At 44.2% G+C, this 18197-nt stretch overlaps 1 protein-coding gene across 2 annotated transcripts in view; it reads right to left on the bottom strand.

Annotated features, from left to right (window-relative positions):
* LOC121534708 (protocadherin-1-like) overlaps positions 1 to 18197 on the bottom strand; it is a 395998-nt gene that overhangs the window by 349089 nt on the left and 28712 nt on the right. For both annotated transcript variants that reach the window (XM_041841294.2, XM_041841301.2), the window contains exon 3: positions 9203 to 11389. In XM_041841294.2, the coding sequence (XP_041697228.2) occupies positions 9203 to 11389 (2187 nt within the window). The remainder of the gene's footprint in view (positions 1 to 9202; positions 11390 to 18197) is intronic.

Below are 18197 nucleotides of genomic sequence, written 5' to 3'. Positions count from 1 at the left end.
GGATTCATGAAAAAGGGAGTGAAACGTTGGCTAAACCGACCAACGGGGAGATAAGTCTGACATTCAGGTCTGAGACAGACAGCCTTAAAAACTCTCTGGACATTATGCAAGGGCTTGTCATACCATCTGCCATTGGACTCATTTGCATAATTTACTTCCTTCTTAGATGAATAGGGTGACACTGTACTTTTTTTGCCCTAGGTGGCCTGACCACTGTGACAGAAGGGGAAATTACAGAGAGAGAGCGAGAGAAAGAGTGATTGAGCGTTTGGGAAATGACTGCCATGAAAGGCAGGGGTAGGTTAATGGACAGCAGTAAATCTGTGAATGAGAGAGGGATGGCAGGAGGGATGGACAGAGAGAGAGAGGGCATTAATATTCCCTCATTCTCAGGCCCACTCGGAGGGAGGAAGATTTTCATTTCAGTCTAAAGCATAGACGGTGGGTCTTCACCATTGTTCTGGCTCTTCAGACCCAATTTGAGGGAAACACATGTCACATGTCAAATACTCCCTCTTTCTTCCTTTCTTTCTCTCTGTGCTTTTACAGTACACCATTATGCCTTCGGGAACCATCACTCCCACACCCACTTCAACAAAAACTAAAAAGGGAAAGCAGACAAGAAATAACTGTTCCGCGACCACAAGTAGTAGTTGTCCAAATGCATCTCTGTAGCCATCAAACTCTGACGAACAAGAACACCTATTTCAGCTTGTGACTAAACAGATATTGGTGGGGCTATAAGCCACGTAGTTACACCAAGACAGGAATGCCAGTGAGCACAAACAAAAAGCACCGCTGATGCATCACACACACACAGACACACACACACATACAAACACATACAAAAACACACAGTCTTGTACAACTAACCTTGTGGGGACACACAATTCAGTCCCATTCAAAATCCTATTTTCCCTAACCCCTAACCCTAAACCTAACCCGTACCCTTGCCCATACCCTTACCCTAACCCTAACATTAACCATAACCTTAACCCGAAAACCTAACACTAATTCTATCCTTAACCCTAAACCCCCTAGAAATAGCATTTGACCTTGTGGGGGACCACCAAAATGTACCCAGTTGGTCAACTTTTTGTTTGTTTACTATTCTTGTGGGGACTTCTGGTCCCCACAAGTATAGTTAAACACGTCCACACACACACACACACACACACACACACACACACACACACACACACACACACACACACACACACACACACACACACACACACTGCTTAAGGCTGCAGTATCCCCTACTATTTTTTCTCCCTCAAAGGGCAGAGCACAGAGAGAAAAACCCAAACACGCAAGGTACAGTATTCTTCTATTAAAATCCTACTGTGTATTTAAGAGTGACTGAAAAGGGATGATTTGATTATCTCTGTGTGACGACCACAGGAGATGTAATGATGTGAGCATTAGAGGGACAGGCACTGGGTATGAGGGCATAACAGAGAGCTAAGGCAGAGCTCTGTCTCTCTCCCCTCCACCTCCCCCTCCCCACCTACGCCGCACAGCTCCGTGAGTCAGCCCACATACACACAACACCCTGGTCATTCCGTTTCCATGGTGACCGTGCAAGCTGAGGGCAGAATCGACAGTGCTTAGGCAGCATGGATGCAGGAGGAATTTCAATTCTGGGAGGTTGGGAGGGTGGGTAAGTGTGAGGGTACAGGAGGTGTGTTTGTTTTTAGGCTGGGTGGGGGGTTTAAAGTAGCCGCTGGCGTACAAGTAGTCCTATCGAACCAAAAGGATCAGGAGACAGTTTCTTTGACAACCTCTCGCCCTTAACCCGCACTCTGAATGTGTGATGGGCCCCTCAATGTCAACACCTGACCCCTCTATGTCAACACCTGACCCCTCTATGTCAACACCTGACCCCTCTATGTCAACACCTGACCCCTCTATGTCAACACCTGACCCCTCTATGTCAGCACATGATCCCCTTTCCACTGTTTTTTGTTTAAAATTCTCAGCCATTTGGGAAACTGTTGGGACTTGCCAAAAAGTCTGGCTGTTAGAATGCACCATTAGATTTTTTTCAGAAATGTTTGATATGAACCAGGCCCAAATCCTCGACACTCATAGAAGGAGGAGACGACGCTATAGAGGCCGGCGTGCGGGATACCTGACGACACTACGTCGGAGAGTGGATAAACCGCCTCTACCCTCCATTCTATTGGCTAACGTGCAATCACTGTAGAATAAACTGCATGAGCTCCATTCGAGACTATTCAAACAACGTGATCTGAAGAACTGTAATAGCCTATGTTTCTCCGAGTCGTGGCTGAACAAGGACATGGTACATTTAAATCTAGCTGTTTTTTCTATTCATCGGCCAGGACAGAAAGGTGGCGTTGGTGAAGCTTAGAGGAAGGGTTGTGTGTCTCTTTATTAACAACAGCTGGTGCGCTGTTCTGCTCACCTGAGTTAGAGTACCTCCTGATAAGCTGTAGACCATACTATTTACATCTATATTTTTCGTAGCTTTCTATTTACCACCACAAACTGATGCTGGTACTAAGATCTCACTCAACAAGCTGCATAAGGCCATAAGTAAACAAGAAAATGCTCACCCAGAGGAAGCGCTCCTAGTGGCCGGTGACTTTAATGCAGAAAACTGAAATCTGTTTTACTTCATTTCTACCAGCATTTCACCTGTGCAACCAGAGGCAAAAAAAAACTCTAGATCACCTTTACTTCACACACAAAGCTCGCCCTCCATTTGGCAAATCTGACCATAACCCTACAAGGTGTCGAAAGCGTTCCACGGGGCTGCTGGCCCATGTTGACTCCAATGCCTCCCACAGTTGTGTCAAGTTGGCTGGATGTCCTCGGTGGTGGACCATTCTTGAAACACATGGGAAACTGTCCCCCATGGGAATTGAACCCACAACTCTGGCGTTGCAAATGCCATGCTCTACCAACTGAGCCACACGGGACCCCTTCTTTCCCATTGACCCTCTGAATGGCACACATACACAATGTCTCAAGGCTTAAAAATCCTTCTTTAACCTGTCTCCTTCCCTTCATCTACATTTAAGCGGATTTAAGAAGTGACATCAATAAGGGATCATAGTTTTCATCTGGTCAGTCTATGTCATGGAAAGAGCAGGTGTTCATGTTTTGTCAACTCAGTCTACATTCCATATTGAGGGGGAAATGCAGCTTGGGTAGGGATGGGGAATAGGGATTTCATTTAACTGAAAATGTCAGAGATTTACTTCTCAAACACAGAAAGACAAAAACAGCAGCAACAAAAAAGTTAATTATTAAGGTTTATATCTTATAAATGGCATGTAGGCTAATGCAGTTATAAGAGCTAATTTAGCATTTAGAGTGAGGTCAAGGCTTTATAAATGTTCACCTTATTGTGTTTCTTTGAAATTTTAAAGTTAAAATGCTAACTGGGAGAGGGGAGTCATAAATGTAAAGTATAAGTGCAGTGGCTAGTGCACACTGGTGAGTACATTTACATTACATTTACATTTTAGTTATTGTGGAGCTGTTAGTCAAACCCATATAATCCATGGTGAAATTTAGCTTGTAAGCTATATGGAATGTTAAAGGTTGTTAACAAAGAAAGATGGAAATGAAAATGGGATACTGTACCTTAAGCATTCATTCCCATTTGTAACTTGAATCGCCATTTGGCCCGGCCCAAAATACTACTTTAGCTCAAGCCCAATGCCCATGGAATGCACAGAGAGTGTGAGTTCTTAATTTTAACAACATTTTTATTGAAATAAAATTGAATGTAGTCGTAAAAAACGGTGTACAATAATTTCTCATGGTACATTATTTTTGCAAACAAATGGGTGAAATAAAAACTAAGGCAAAAGGAAAATGTATTGTCAAAATAGGGACAACTGCAGCTATAAATACAGCTGAACTCACAGATGGTACACAAGCAACATGGAACACTGAACCGCAATGCCTCCTGGGCACTCTACTGGCAAACAGTACGACCTCCTGTATTTAAATGTGTGTGTGTGTGTGTGTGTGTGTGCGTGTATGTGTATTTGTGTGTGTGGACGTGTTTAACTATACGTTTGGGGACCAGAAGTCCCCACAAGAATAGTAAACCAAGTAAGATTTGACCAACTGGGGACATTGTGTTGGTCCCCACAAGGTCAAATGCTATTTCTAGGGGGTTTAGGGTTAAGGTTAGAATTAGTGTTACGTTAGAATTAGGTTTATTGTTAGGGTTAGAAGATAGGGTAGGTTTAGGGTTAGGGTTAAGGATAAGGATAGGGTTAGGGTAAGGGTACGGGTTAGGGGTTAGGGAAAATAGGATTTAGAATGGGACTGTCCCCACAAGGTTAGCTGCACAAGACTGTGTGTTTGTGTGTCTGTGTGTCTGTGTGTCTGTGTGTCTGTGTCTGTGTGTGTGTGTGTGTGTGTGTGTGTGTGTGTGTGTGTGTGTGTGTGTGTGTGTGTGTGTGTGTGTGTGTGTGTGTGTGTGTGTGTGTGTGTGTGCGTGCTTGCGTGCGTGCGTGCGTGCGTGCGTGTGTGTGTGTGCATTTTGTTGGTGAATGCAGGCATCACTAACAAGGAAAACTGAGTGCCACAGTTAGGCACAGAAAATGAATGTGCTCCATTTGAGTATAAATCACACACAGGGAAATGTTGCAATCAGAACAAACAACACATGATGAGTAAAACAAAAACAAAAATACAACAGCAAAAATTGTTTGTTATTCACTTGCATATTATTACCTCATACGATTGTCTCCGAAATCATTGGAAAGAGGCCATATGAACAAAGCAATGCTGTTTTTATTTGGTATACTCTCCAACGGATACTATCTCGGCCTCCTGTTCTTTCTTTTCAGAGCCTCTCGTTTCAAAGTGGATGTGACATTATTCACAGCTTGCCGGAGCCTCAACACCATTACTTATAAAGGTCCCATACCACGCACCTGACATGGAAAGCTCATTATGAGCATGCATTTAACGACCCCACATACAGTGGGGATAACAAGTATTTGATACACTGCCGATTTTGCAGGTTTTCCTACTTACAAAGCATGTAGAGGTCTGTAGTTTTTATCATAGGTACACTTCAACTGTGAGAGACGGAATCTAAAACAAAAATCCAGAAAATCACTTTGTATGATTTTTAAGTAATTAATTTGCATTTTATTGCATGAAATAAGTATTTGATACATCAGAAAAGCAGAACTTAATATTTGGTACAGAAATCTTTGTTTGCAATGACAGAGATCATACGTTTCCTGTAGGTCTTGACCAGGTTTGCACACACTGCAGCAGGGATTTTGGCCCACTCCTCCATACAGACCTTCTCCAGATCCTTCAGGTTTCGGGGCTGTCGCTGGGCAATACGGACTTTCAGCTCCCTCCAAAGATTTTCTATTGGGTTCAGGTCTGGAGACTGGCTAGGCCACTCCAGGACCTTGAGATGCTTCTTACGGAGCCACTCCTTACTTGCCCTGGCTGTGTGTTTTGGGTCGTTGTCATGCTGGAAGACCCAGCCACAACCCATCTTCAATCCTCTTACTGAGGGAAGGAGGTTATTGGCCAAGATCTCGCGATACATGGCCCCATCCAACCTCCCCTCAATACGGTGCAGTCGTCCTGTCCCCTTTGCAGAAAAGCATCCCCAAAGAATGATGTTTCCACCTCCATGCTTCACGGTTGGGATGGTGTTCTTAGGGTTGTACTCATCCTTCTTCTTCCTCCAAACACGGCGAGTGGAGTTTAGACCAAAAAGCTCAATTTTTGTCTCATCAGACCACATGACTTTCACCCATTCCTCGTCTGGTTCATCCAGATGGTCATTGGCAAACTTCAGATGGGCCTGGACATGCGCTGGCTTGAGCAGGGGGACCTTGCGTGCGCTGCAGGATTTTAATCCATGACGGCGTAGTGTGTTACTAATGGTTTTCTTTGAGACTGTGGTACCAGCTCTCTTCAGGTCGTTGACCAGGTCCTGCCGTGTAGTTCTGGGCTGATCCCTCACCTTCCTCATGATCATTGATGCCCCACGAGGTGAGATCTTACATGGAGCCCCAGACCGAGGGTGATTGACCGTCATCTTGAACTTCTTCCATTTTCTAATAATTGCGCCAACAGTTGTTGCCTTCTCACCAAGCTGCTTGCCTATTGTCCTGTAGCCCATCCCAGCCTTGTGCAGGTCTACAATTGTATCCCTGATGTCCTTACACAGCTCTCTGGTCTTGGCCATTGTGGAGAGGTTGGAGTCTGTTTGATTGAGTGTGTGGACAGGTGTCTTTTATATAGGTAACGAGTTCAAACAGGTGCAGTTAATACAGGTAATGAGTGGAGAACAGGAGGGCTTCTTAATGAAAAACTAACAGGTCTGTGAGAGCCGGAATTCTTACTGGTTGGTAGGTGATCAAATACTTACAGTGGGGAAAACAAGTATTTAGTCAGCCACCAATTGTGCAAGTTCTCCTACTTAAAAATATGAGAGAGGCCTGTAATTTTCATCATAGGTACACGTCCACTATGACAGACAAATTGAGAAAAAAAATCCAGAGAATCACATTGTAGGATTTTTTATGAATTTATTTGCAAATTATGGTGGAAAATAAGCATTTGGTCACCTACAAACAAGCAAGATTTCTGGCTCTCACAGACCTGTAACTTCTTCTTTAAGAGGCTCCTCTGTCCTCCACTCGTTACCTGTGTTAATGGCACCTGTTTGAACTTGTTATCAGTATAAAAGACACCTGTCCACAACCTCAAACAGTCACACTCCAAACTCCACTATGGCCAAGACCAAAGAGCTGTCAAAGGACACCAGAAACAAAATTGTTGACCTGCACCAGGCTGGGAAGACTAAATCTGCAATAGGTAAGCAGCTTGGTTTGAAGAAATCAACTGTGGGATTAATTATTAGGAAATGGAAGACATACAAGACCACTGATAATCTCCCTCGATCTGGGGCTCCACGCAAGATCTCACCCCGTGGGGTCAAAATGATCACAAGAACGGTGAGCAAAAATCCCAGAACCACACAGGGGGACCTAGTGAATGACCTGCAGAGAGCTGGGACCAAAGTAACAAAGCCTACCATCAGTAACACACTACGCCGCCAGGGACTCAAATCCTGCAGTGCCAGACGTGTCCCCCTGCTTAAGCCAGTACATGTCCAGGCCCATCTGAAGTTTGCTAGAGTGCATTTAGATGATCCAGAAGAGGATTGGGAGAATGTCATATGGTCAGATGAAACCAAAATAGAACTTTTTGGTAAAAACTCAACTCGTCGTGTTTGGAGGACAAAGAATGCTGAGTTGCATCCAAAGAACACCATACCTACTGTGAAGCATGGGGGTGGAAACATCATGCTTTGGGGCTGTTTTTCTGCAAAGGGACCAGGACGACTGATCCGTGTAAAGGAAAGAATGAATGGGGCCATGTATCGTGAGATTTTGAGTGAAAACCTCCTTCCATCAGCAAGTGCATTGAATATGAAACGTGGCTTGGTCTTTCAGCATGACAATGATCCCAAACACACCACCCGGGCAACGAAGGAGTGGCTTCGTAAGAAGCATTTCAAGGTCCTGGAGTGGCCTAGCCAGTCTCCAGATCTCAACCCCATAGAAAATCTTTGGAGGGAGTTGAAAGTCCGTGTTGCCCAGCGACAGCCCCAAAACATCACTGCTCTAGAGGAGATCTGCATGGAGGAATGGGCCAAAATACCAGCAACAGTGTGTGAAAACCTTGTGAAGACTTACAGAAAAAGTTTGACCTGTGTCATTGCCAACAAAGGGTATATAACAAAGTATTGAGAAACTTTTGTTATTGACCAAATACTTATTTTCAAATAAATTAATAAAAGATCCTACAATGTGATTTTCTGGATTTTTTAAAATGAAAATTACAGGCCTCTCTCATCTTTTTAAGTGGGAGAACTTGCACAATTGGTGGCTGACTAAATACTTTTTTTCCCCACTGTATGTTATGCAATAAAATGCAAATGAATTACTTAAAAATCATACAATGTCATTTTCTGGATTTTTGTTTTAGATTCCTTCTCTCACAGTTGAAGTGTAACTATGATACAAATTACAGACCTCTACATGCTTTGTAAGTAGGAAAACCTGCAAAATTGGCAGTGTATCAAATACTTGTTCTCCCCACTGTATGTACATTAAATAAAGCAAGGCACTCTCTGTGTACAGACGAGTGGGCCTGAATGACCTGTTGTTATTCTGTGCAAAGAATTTACTTAAGCCCCAGTAAATGAAGAGGGACTAATTAAAGTCATATTTCAATGGCCTGAGGATGTGCAGTGGCAGAGTTCAAAATAAGACGAGGGGTCTGAAAGGAACTTCCCTTGTCGTTAAGTGTGCTCTTCTTTTTGTCCTTCCCCTTCCCCCTCTCCCTTCTTCCCCCTTGGCTCTCTACCTTTTGCTGAACGGCCTTAGTCAGTGGAGGCTGCTGAGGGGAGGACGGCTCATAATAATGACTGGAACGGACAAATGGAATGGCATCAAACCATGTGTTTGATGTATTTGATACCATTCCACCAATTCCGCACCAGCCATTACCACAAGCCCGTCCTCCCCAATTAAAGTGTCACCAACCTCCTGTGGCCTTAATTGTTTTGAACCCAGTGAAAAGAGCAGTTAAGCCAAGCTGTTACTCTCCAATGGTAGCCAACAGAAAATAAACATGTCTGAGGAATTCACATTTGCTCTTTGTCAAACTCAATTGAACAAAGTCAGTGTGAAGGGAAATAGAATCCTGCCATAAAGAAGGTCTTTAAAACCAAATTATTTCTCCAAACACATTCAAATATACGGATTGACTCTGTGTGGGGCAGTGTAGGTCCCCAATCAAAGATATGCCTCTTGTAAAATAAAAACAATAAAAAACAACATAAGCTCCTTCATTTACCCCCCCTCCAGAAAAGGTGCGATAAAATGTAATAAAAAAAATATATTTCTTTCTTAGTGTTAAAGTGTAGTGAGTCCATTTTAAAGTGGAAAAAAATTAATGACAAACATAACAAAAAATATAAATAAACAAGAGAGATGAAAAGGCAAGCCTTCCCTAAATGGGGAAAGGTAATGCCATGGTCGCTGTGAGAGAAAGAGTGATCAGTGTAACTTTGGAAGCAGATCTCAGTCAATGTCTACCAAACCTTGTTGGTCTACATAATGTTCCTGTTGTACCCTGCCATGTTTACGAAGTAGTCGCCTACCTGTTTGCTGCTGTATTTTGGCGGGTTGGCCTTGTAGCTGTAATCAGAATACTGATCAGAGCCTGTAGAGTTGTTGTCACCCGTGCCCACAAAGGTGTTGGTGGCAGGTAGGTCCTGAACGGCTTGGTGCTTCATGGAGGCGGAGGGGGACTGGGGCTGCAGCTGGATGGAGGGCAGAGGGGAGTTGGAGCGGTAGTGTCTGCCCAGGTCGGGGCTACCCGGGGGGTAGTTGAGGGGCAGGTGGATCCGGGGACTGTCATTGACATTATCATTTATAAGGTTGAACTTGAGGCCCTTCTGGAGGCTGGCCTCCTTGTCCTCCTCCACTGACTTGGCGGGCTTGTGCGCCTTGCCCTTCTTGCTCTTTTTGCCCTTGCCATTCATGGGCCCTGCTTTGGGAGTGTACAGGTCCTTACTCTCCTTTTTGCCTGCTTGGTAGCCACTCTTGGTGTCCTTCTGCAGGCGATGGCGGATTACCACCACCACCACAATGACCAGAATTACTCCGGCGATGCCCGCCAGACTGCCGCACAGGATGTTGCTGCGCTGGGCCAGCGCGTAGTTGGGGTCCCCGGCAATGTCTCTGTCCAGAGGGGTGTAGAGGCTGTGACCCACCAGAGACTCGATCAGTGTGATGTTCCCCATGGTGTCATTGATGAAGATGTGGACCAGGGTGGTGGTGTGGCACGGGTGCTTGCCTTTGTCGCTCACCTTCACCACCAGACGGTGGAGCCCATTGTGCTTGCGGGTGAACTCCTGAGCCAGGGTGATCTCTCCATTGTTGGGGGAAATGTGGAAGAGTCCGTAGGGGTTCCCGCCGGTGATGCTAAAGACCAGCTCGGCGTTGGGTCCTGTGTCGATGTCCTCGGCCTCTACCACTTCCACGCTGGTGTCAGGGTTGGTGAGAGGTGGGAGGAACTTGTAGGAGGAGTTGGAGGGCTTGGTGACGTAGGGGGCGTTATCGTTCTCATCCAAGACGTTGATAGTCACGCTCACGTAAGAGGACCTGGGAGGGTCACCGGCATCAATAGCCTTGAGGCGGAAAGTGTAGGTGCTCTTCTTCTCGCGGTCGAAGGAGATGCTGGAGAGGATAGTGCCTGTGCCGTTCTGGATGAAAAACTGGCCGTTGTCAGGCTCCACCGATAGCTGCACCCTGGCGTTCTCGCCCTTATCTGCGTCGATGACCGTCACCATGCCGACGGGGCTGAGCGGAAGCATGTTCTCCAAGACGGAGAAGCTGTAGCCACTCAACATGAACTTGGGGTCGTTGTCGTTACGGTCCAGCACCTTGACCACCACCGTGGCCGTCCCCCTCAGCCTAGGCGTGCCCATATCGGCCGCCGCCACGTGGAACTCGTAGTGCTCCCTGTGCTCACGGTCCAGCGTGTTCCTCACGCGCACCTCTCCCGTTTTGGGGTCGATCTCAAAGAGACCCTTAGTGGCCGAATCCATGATGATGCTGTAAGTCAGCTTTGCGTTGGCGGCACTGTCCGCGTCCGTGGCCAACACATCCAGGACCTTATCGCCTGGCTTGTTCTCCTCTGCAAAATCCACCTCGAACAGGGTGGGGGAGAAGACAGGTGCATTGTCATTCATGTCGGTGACTTGTACCTTCAGGGAGTTGGTGCTGGACAAAGCGGGGTTTCCAGAGTCCACTGCTACTATCTCAATCCTGTAGTCCTTGGTGCGCTCATAGTCCAGCAGGGTCGTTGTCTGCAGGAAGTACTTCCTCTTGCGGTCGTTGGCTGACTCGCTGGCGGGCCGCAATCGAAAGGGGACTTCCCCAGCCACCACGCAGGTGACCATTGCGTTTTCCCCTTCGTCGCGGTCCGACACCTGCACCAGTGCCACGGGCGTGCCGATGGGCATGTCCTCAGAGATGTTGGCCACGCCGTCTTGGTGGTTGACTAGGCCGATACCGCGGATCTCGATGGAGGGTGCGTTGTCATTCTGGTCTTTGATGTTTATGGTCACCAGGACTTTGGAGCTCTTGGAGTTGGGGCCGCGGTCCTTGGCTATCACGAATAATTTGAGGAAGTTCTCCTCCTCTCGGTCCACCAGGCCCTTGACGTATATGATGCCTGTGGAGATGTCGATGTGCAGCAGTCTCTGGATGGCATCGGAGGCCTGGTGCAGGCTGTAGTCGATTTCCCTATTAGTGCCCATGTCAGCATCGCTGGCTTTCACCTGGGGACACACACACATAAAGATGAGTCTTTAGCTTCTACAACCTACCACTTTCAAAACCACAAAACAATTGTATTCCCTGTAATTTATGTAATTACCTCTAAAGTCACTCCTAGATTCTATCAAAGCATTGATTCTTCCCATAGCTTTGGACTAAGCATGCGCAGCCCCACATAAACATCTAGTGATTGTCACATGGGTCATTGGCAGCTAATGGAGTGAGCAGCTAAATTACTGAGAGTGTTAATGTTCCTCTCATTATCAAAAGGGATTGGTGGCAATGTATTGTCTTTGTCCTGCCTTTGTAATCCTTGCCAAAACAAGACATTTCCCATAGGCTACTGAGAACAGACTTGCATTCCACATAAGACATACTACAGTTTGCTGTAGAATACTTCAGTACTTAATATAGAATTCTGTAGTAAACTGTAGTATACTGTAGAATACTATAGTAAATAGTTATTATCCACAAAAAAACACTGTAGTAAACACTACAGAAATATCCGCAAAAACACTACAGTCCGCTAAAACACTACATTTGTTTTACTACAGTAAATACTACAGTATTTCATTTGCATATAGCCAGCCCATTCCCCTCCTCCATATCCCAATTCGTGCCACCCGTAACTGAGAAATCTACATGCTATAGACCACATATTGTGTTCCCTACAGGTTATAGAAAAGAGCAGAAGTGCTGAACCCAGTCCTACCTACCTATAGGTTATGAAAAATGTGCACCCCACTTCTATTATTATTCAAAGATAATAAAACTAAAACACTTTAGTAAATAATACGGTCCCCCAAAAAACGACAGTAAATACTACAGTATACTACAGTCGACAAAAACACTACAATAAATACTACAGTATACTAGAGTCTGCAAAAACACTACAGTAATACCTATAGTACATACTACTCTTTATTTTACTACAGTATGTATACTATAGTAAACTGTAAATGCTACGGTATACCACAGTTTTCACTGTAGTGTTTTAAACTAAAGCAAAGTCAGCAAAAACACTACAGTGGATACTATAGTATTGGTACAATAGTATACACTTTAGTATTTATTCATGTGGGATTAGAGGAAGTAATACATTACGACACAAGCAAGACATCTCTGTTACCTACACATGGGGGAATGTCATCTCAGTGAATTTGGTCATAAGGATCCTAATGTATTTTATTCCCATTATAGGCCCATTATTACACAGTATACATATATGTGTATGTGAGTATATCTGGTGTAAATGGACTGAGCAAATGAGAATGGTAAACCAAGAATTCCCTTTAACTGATTAACCAAACCTTGTAGTGTCACTGTTACACTTAACATCACACCTGACACCTTACCACCTTACACACCAAGATCCACTTCTGTAATCTTTATAACATTAACTATCCTTTAACACACTAATTCCATTTCATCCTTGCCAGAGAAAAAACAGAATTCATTCAACTTAACCCTTCCTGCAGTACCAGTCAAAGTTTTGGACATACCTACTCATTCAAGGGTTTTACTTTATTTGTATTATTTTCTACATTGTAGAATAATAGTGAAGACATCAAAACTATGAAATAACACATATGGAATCATGTAGCAACGAAAAAAGTGTTAAACAAATCAAAATATATTTTATATTTTTGGTTCTTCAAAGTAGCAACACTTTGCCTTGATGACACTTTTGCACATTCTTTCAACCAGCTTCATGAGGAATGCTTTTCCAAAAGTCGTTCCCACATATGCTGAGCACTTGCTGGCTGCTTTTCCTTCACTCTGTGGTCCAACTCATCCCAAACCATCTCAATTGGGTTGAGGCCAGGTCATCTGATGCAGCACTCCATCACTCTCCTTCTTGGTAAAATAACCCTTACACAGCCTGGAGGTGTGTTTTGGGTCATTGTCCTGTTGAAAAACAAATGATAGTCCCACTAAGCGCAAACCAGATGGGATGGCGTATCGCTGCAGAATGCTGTGGTAGCCATGCTGGTTAAGTGTGCCTTGAATTCTAAATAAATCACTGACAGTGTCACCAACAAAGCACCATCACACAAACTCCTCCATGCTTCATGATGTGAACCACACATGCGGAGATCATCCGTTCACCTACTCTGCGTCTCACAAAGACATGGCGGTTGGAACCAAAGATCTGAAATTTTGACTCAACAGACCAAAGGACATATTTCCACCAGTCTAATGTCCATTGCTCATGTTTCTTGGCCCAATCAAGTCTCTTCTTCTTATTGGTGTCCTTTAGTAGTGGTTTCTTTGCAGCAATTCGACTATGAAGGCCTGATTTACACAGTCCCCTCTGAACAGTTGCTGCAATTTCTGAGGCTGGTAACTCTTATGAATTTATCCTCTGCAGCAGAGGCAACTCTGGGTCATCCTTTCCTGTGGCGGTCCTCATGAGAGCCAGTTTCATCTTAGAGCTTCATGGTTTTTGCGACTGCACTTGAAGAAACTTTCAAAGTTCTTGAAATTTTCCGGATTGACTGACCTTCATGTCTTAAAGTAATGATGGACTGTCGTTTCTCTTTGATTATTTGAGCTGTTCTTGCCATAATATGGACTTGGTCTTTTACCAAATAGGCCTATCTTCTGTATACCCCTTCTACCTTGACGCAACACAACTGATTGTCTCAAACACATTAAGAAGGAAAGAAATTCCACAAATTAGCTTTTAACAAGGCACACCTGTTAATTGAAATCAATTCCAGGTGACTACCTCATGAAGCTGGTTGAGAGAATGCCAAGAGTGTGTAAAGCTGTCATGAAGGCAAAAGGTGGCTACTTTGAAGAATCTCAAATATAAAATATTTTGATTTGTTTAACACTTTTTTGGTTACTACATGATTCCATATGTGTTATTTCATAGTGTTGATGTCTTCACTATTATTCTACAATGTAGAAAATAGTAAAAATAAAGAAAAACCCTTGAATGAGTAGGTGTGTCCAAACGTTTGATTGGTACGTATGTTCAATTCGGCCTTCACCGTTTATGTTCTGGGACAATTTGACCAGTTAAGTACATAAATATATGATTATAACTTCCACAAATGTATGTTCCAGTAGCAGAGAATGTCCTCTTTCATATGCTTTTCCCCTTGAGTTGATAAACCCAACTGTTCAAAAGAATACTGTACCAAATCCATAAATCAATCAAATGATTGCATTTTATGAAATGTTTAGCCTATTTTTAGCCAAACTTTTGACCACTATCCGTCGGCCTCTGAACATCACAGGGAAAGCATACTTATATCCTTGTGATCATAATGTATAGATCTTTACTGCACAGAAGACCATTTGTCTCTAGCACAAAAGTCAAGGCCAAAGGTCATGGTCACGTTGACTTCAAATTGACTTCAAATCAGTGTTGCTCAGCCTCTGAGCATAATATACGTGATCAGAATGGTAGCACCATTCCTGTACAGAAAATGTCTTGTTTCTAGGACACACTGTTCAAAAGTTAAGTAGGCCAAGGTCAAATTGCTGGTCAAATTGACTTCAGACCTGTGTTGCTCAGCCTCAAAAGTTACACTCCTTCATATTAGTGGATTTGGCTATTTCAGCCACACCCATTGCTGACAGGTGTATAAAATTGAGCACACAGCCATGCAATATCAATAGACAAACATTGGCAGTAGAATTGCCTGTACTGAAGAGCTCAGTGACTTTCAACGTGGCACCGTCATAGGATGCCAATTTCCAACAAGTCAGTTCGTCAAATGTCTGCCCTGCTAGAGCTGCCATGTTCAACTGTATGAATGACATATTATTTTCGTGTCAAATCGCCAATTGGCAACCCATGCCTTATGGGATTAATTGACACATAAACAAACATTAAAATAATTCACTGTGGTAATTCAGTGACAATTCTTCTTCCAGTGTTCACTGCAGTGTATATCGCATAAAGAGTGAAAGAATGTACGGTAAAAATCAATCAAATAAGGTTCTCCAGAAAATAATTATACCCCTAGAGAAGTAAAATAATATACATACAGTGGGGAAAAAAGTATTTAGTCAGCCACCAATTGTGCATGTTCTCCCACTTAAAAAGATGAGAGAGGCCTGTAATTTTCATCATAGGTACACGTCAGCTATGACAAAATGAGGAAAAAAAATCCAGAAAATCACATTGTAGGATTTTTTATGAATTTATTTGCAAATTATGGTGAAAAATAAGTATTTGGTCAATACCAAAAGTTTTTCAATACTTTGTTATATACCCTTTGTTGGCAATGACACAGGTCAAACGTTTTCTGTAAGTCTTCACAAGGTTTTCACACACTGTTGCTGGTATTTTGGCCCATTCCTCCATGCAGATCTCCTCTAGAGCAGTGATGTTTTGGGGCTGTCGCTGGACAACACAGATTTTCAACTCCCTCCAAAAATTTTCTATGGGGTTGAGATCTGGAGACTGGCTAGGCCACTCCAGGACCTTGAAATGCTTCTTACGAAGCCACTCCTTCGTTGCCCGGGCGGTGTGTTTGGGATCATTGTCATGCTGAAAGACCCAGCCATGTTTCATCTTCAATGCCCTTGCTGATGGAAGGAGGTTTTCACTCAAAATATCACGATACATGGCCCCATTCATTCTTTCCTATACACGGATCAGTCGTCCTGGTCGCTTTGCAGAAAAACAGCCCCAAAGCATGATGTTTCCACCCCCATGCTTCACAGTAGGTATGGTGTTCTTTGGATGCAACTCAGCATTCTTTGTCCTCCAAACACGACGAGTTGAGTTTTTACCAAAAAGTTCTATTTTAGTTTCATCTGACCATATGACATTCTCCCAATCCTCTTCTGGATCATCCAAATGCACTCTAGCAAACTTCAGACGGGCCTGGACATGTACTGGCTTAAGCAGGGGGACACGTCTGGCACTGCAGGATTTGAGTCCCTGGCGGCGTAGTGTGTTACTGATGGTAGGCTTTGTTACTTTGGTCCCAGCTCTCTGCAGGTCATTCACTAGGTCCCCCCGTGTGGTTCTGGGATTTTTGCTCACCGTTCTTGTGATCATTTTGACCCCACGGAGTGTGATCTTGCGTGGAGCCCCAGATCGAGGGACATTATCAGTGGTCTTGTATGTCTTCCATTTCCTAATAATTGCTCCCACAGTTGATTTCTTCAAACCAAGCTGCTTCCCTATTGCAGATTCAGTCTTCCCAGCCTGGTGCTGGTCTACAATTTTGTTTCTGGTGTCCTTTGACAGCTCTTTGGTGTTGGCCATAGTGGAGTTTGGAGTGTGACTGTTTGAGGTTGTGGACAGGTAATTTGTCTGTCATAGTTGACGTGTACCTATGATGAAAATTACAGGCCTCTCTCATCTTTTTAAGTGGGAGAATTTGCACAATTGGTGGCTGACTAAATACTTTTTTTCCCCACTCTATCTGGTGTGCTGTCTGGATTAAATGGAGTAAGTGCTGTTATTGTGAAATGGAAACGTCTAGGAGCAACAACGGCTCAGCCGCGAAGTGGTAGCCCACACAAGCTCACAGAACAGTGAGTGTTGAAGCACATAACGCGTACAAATAGTCTGTCCTCGTTGCAACACTCACTACCGAGTTCCAAACTGCCTCTGGAAGCAACGTCAGCACAATAACTGTTAGTCGGGAGCTTCATGATGTGGGTTTCCATGACCGAGCAGCCGCACACAAGCCTAAGATCCCCATGCGCTGTCAGCTTCCTGCCTCCTGTTTGTCTCCGGGCCTCTAGAGGTCATCTGTGTTCCCCTCTGCCTTAGTTCTTCCTCGTGTGTCCTTATTAGCTTTATCCAGGTCACCTGTGCCTTGTTTCCCCTAGAGTATTTTAGCTGTGTTTTTTCCCCTTGTTCCTCACTTGGTTTTTGAGTCCTGGCTATGTGTCTCCTGCTGTGTCCCACAGAGTCTTTCCGAGTAAGCTTTTCTAAGTTATCTTTATTTTGTTTTTCTCCCCTCGTGGAGTTATTTTGTTTGGTCCTCCTGTTTTGTTTACTGTACCTCTGTTAGTATACCTCTTTCTGAGAAGAACTTTTGTTGGATTATTTTTGAAGTGCAAAAGAATACCTTTTTTATATTAAATCTACTTTGCCTGGAGTATTGCCTTGGGTGTTTCGTTTGGGTCCTACTATACCTCCTCTGTGGCTAAGGGGTAGAACACCCAACTCTCCACATCTGAGACCTGAGTTCAAGCCCAGCTTGTGACATGCGCAATGCCAAAATTCGGCTGGAGTGGTGGAAAGCTCGTCACCATTGGACTCTGGAGCAGTGGAAATTATGAATCACGTTTCACCATCTGGCAGTCGGACGGACAAATCTGGGTTTGGCAGATGCCAGGAGAACACTACCAACCCCAGTACATAGTGCCAACTGTAAAGTTTGGTGGAGGAGGAATAATGGTCTGTGGCTGTTTTTCATGGTTCGGGCTAGGCCCCTTAGTTCCAGTGAATTGAAATCTTAATGCTACAGCATACAATGACATTATAGACGATTCTGTACTTCCATCTTTGTGCCAACAGTTTGGGGAAGGCCCTTTCCTGTTTCAATATGACAATGTCCCCGTGGACGAAGCGAAGTCCATACAGAAATGGTTTGTCGAGAACGATGTGGAAAACTTGACTGGCCTCCACAGAGCCCTGACCTCAACCCCATTGACTAGTCAAGGATCATATCACCTCTACCTTACCTGCCATCCTAGACCCACTTCAAATTGCTTAACGCCCCAATAGATCCACAGACGATGCAATCGCCATCACTCTGCACACTGCCCTATCCCATCTGGACAAAAGGAATACCTACGTTAGAATGCTGTTCATTGACTACAGCT

Source organism: Coregonus clupeaformis, chromosome 33, assembly GCF_020615455.1.
Source record: "Coregonus clupeaformis isolate EN_2021a chromosome 33, ASM2061545v1, whole genome shotgun sequence".
Taxonomy (NCBI): Eukaryota; Metazoa; Chordata; class Actinopteri; order Salmoniformes; family Salmonidae; genus Coregonus; species Coregonus clupeaformis.
The sequence above is the reverse complement of the archived record's forward strand: the minus strand, read 5'-3'. Positions and strand labels throughout refer to the sequence as shown.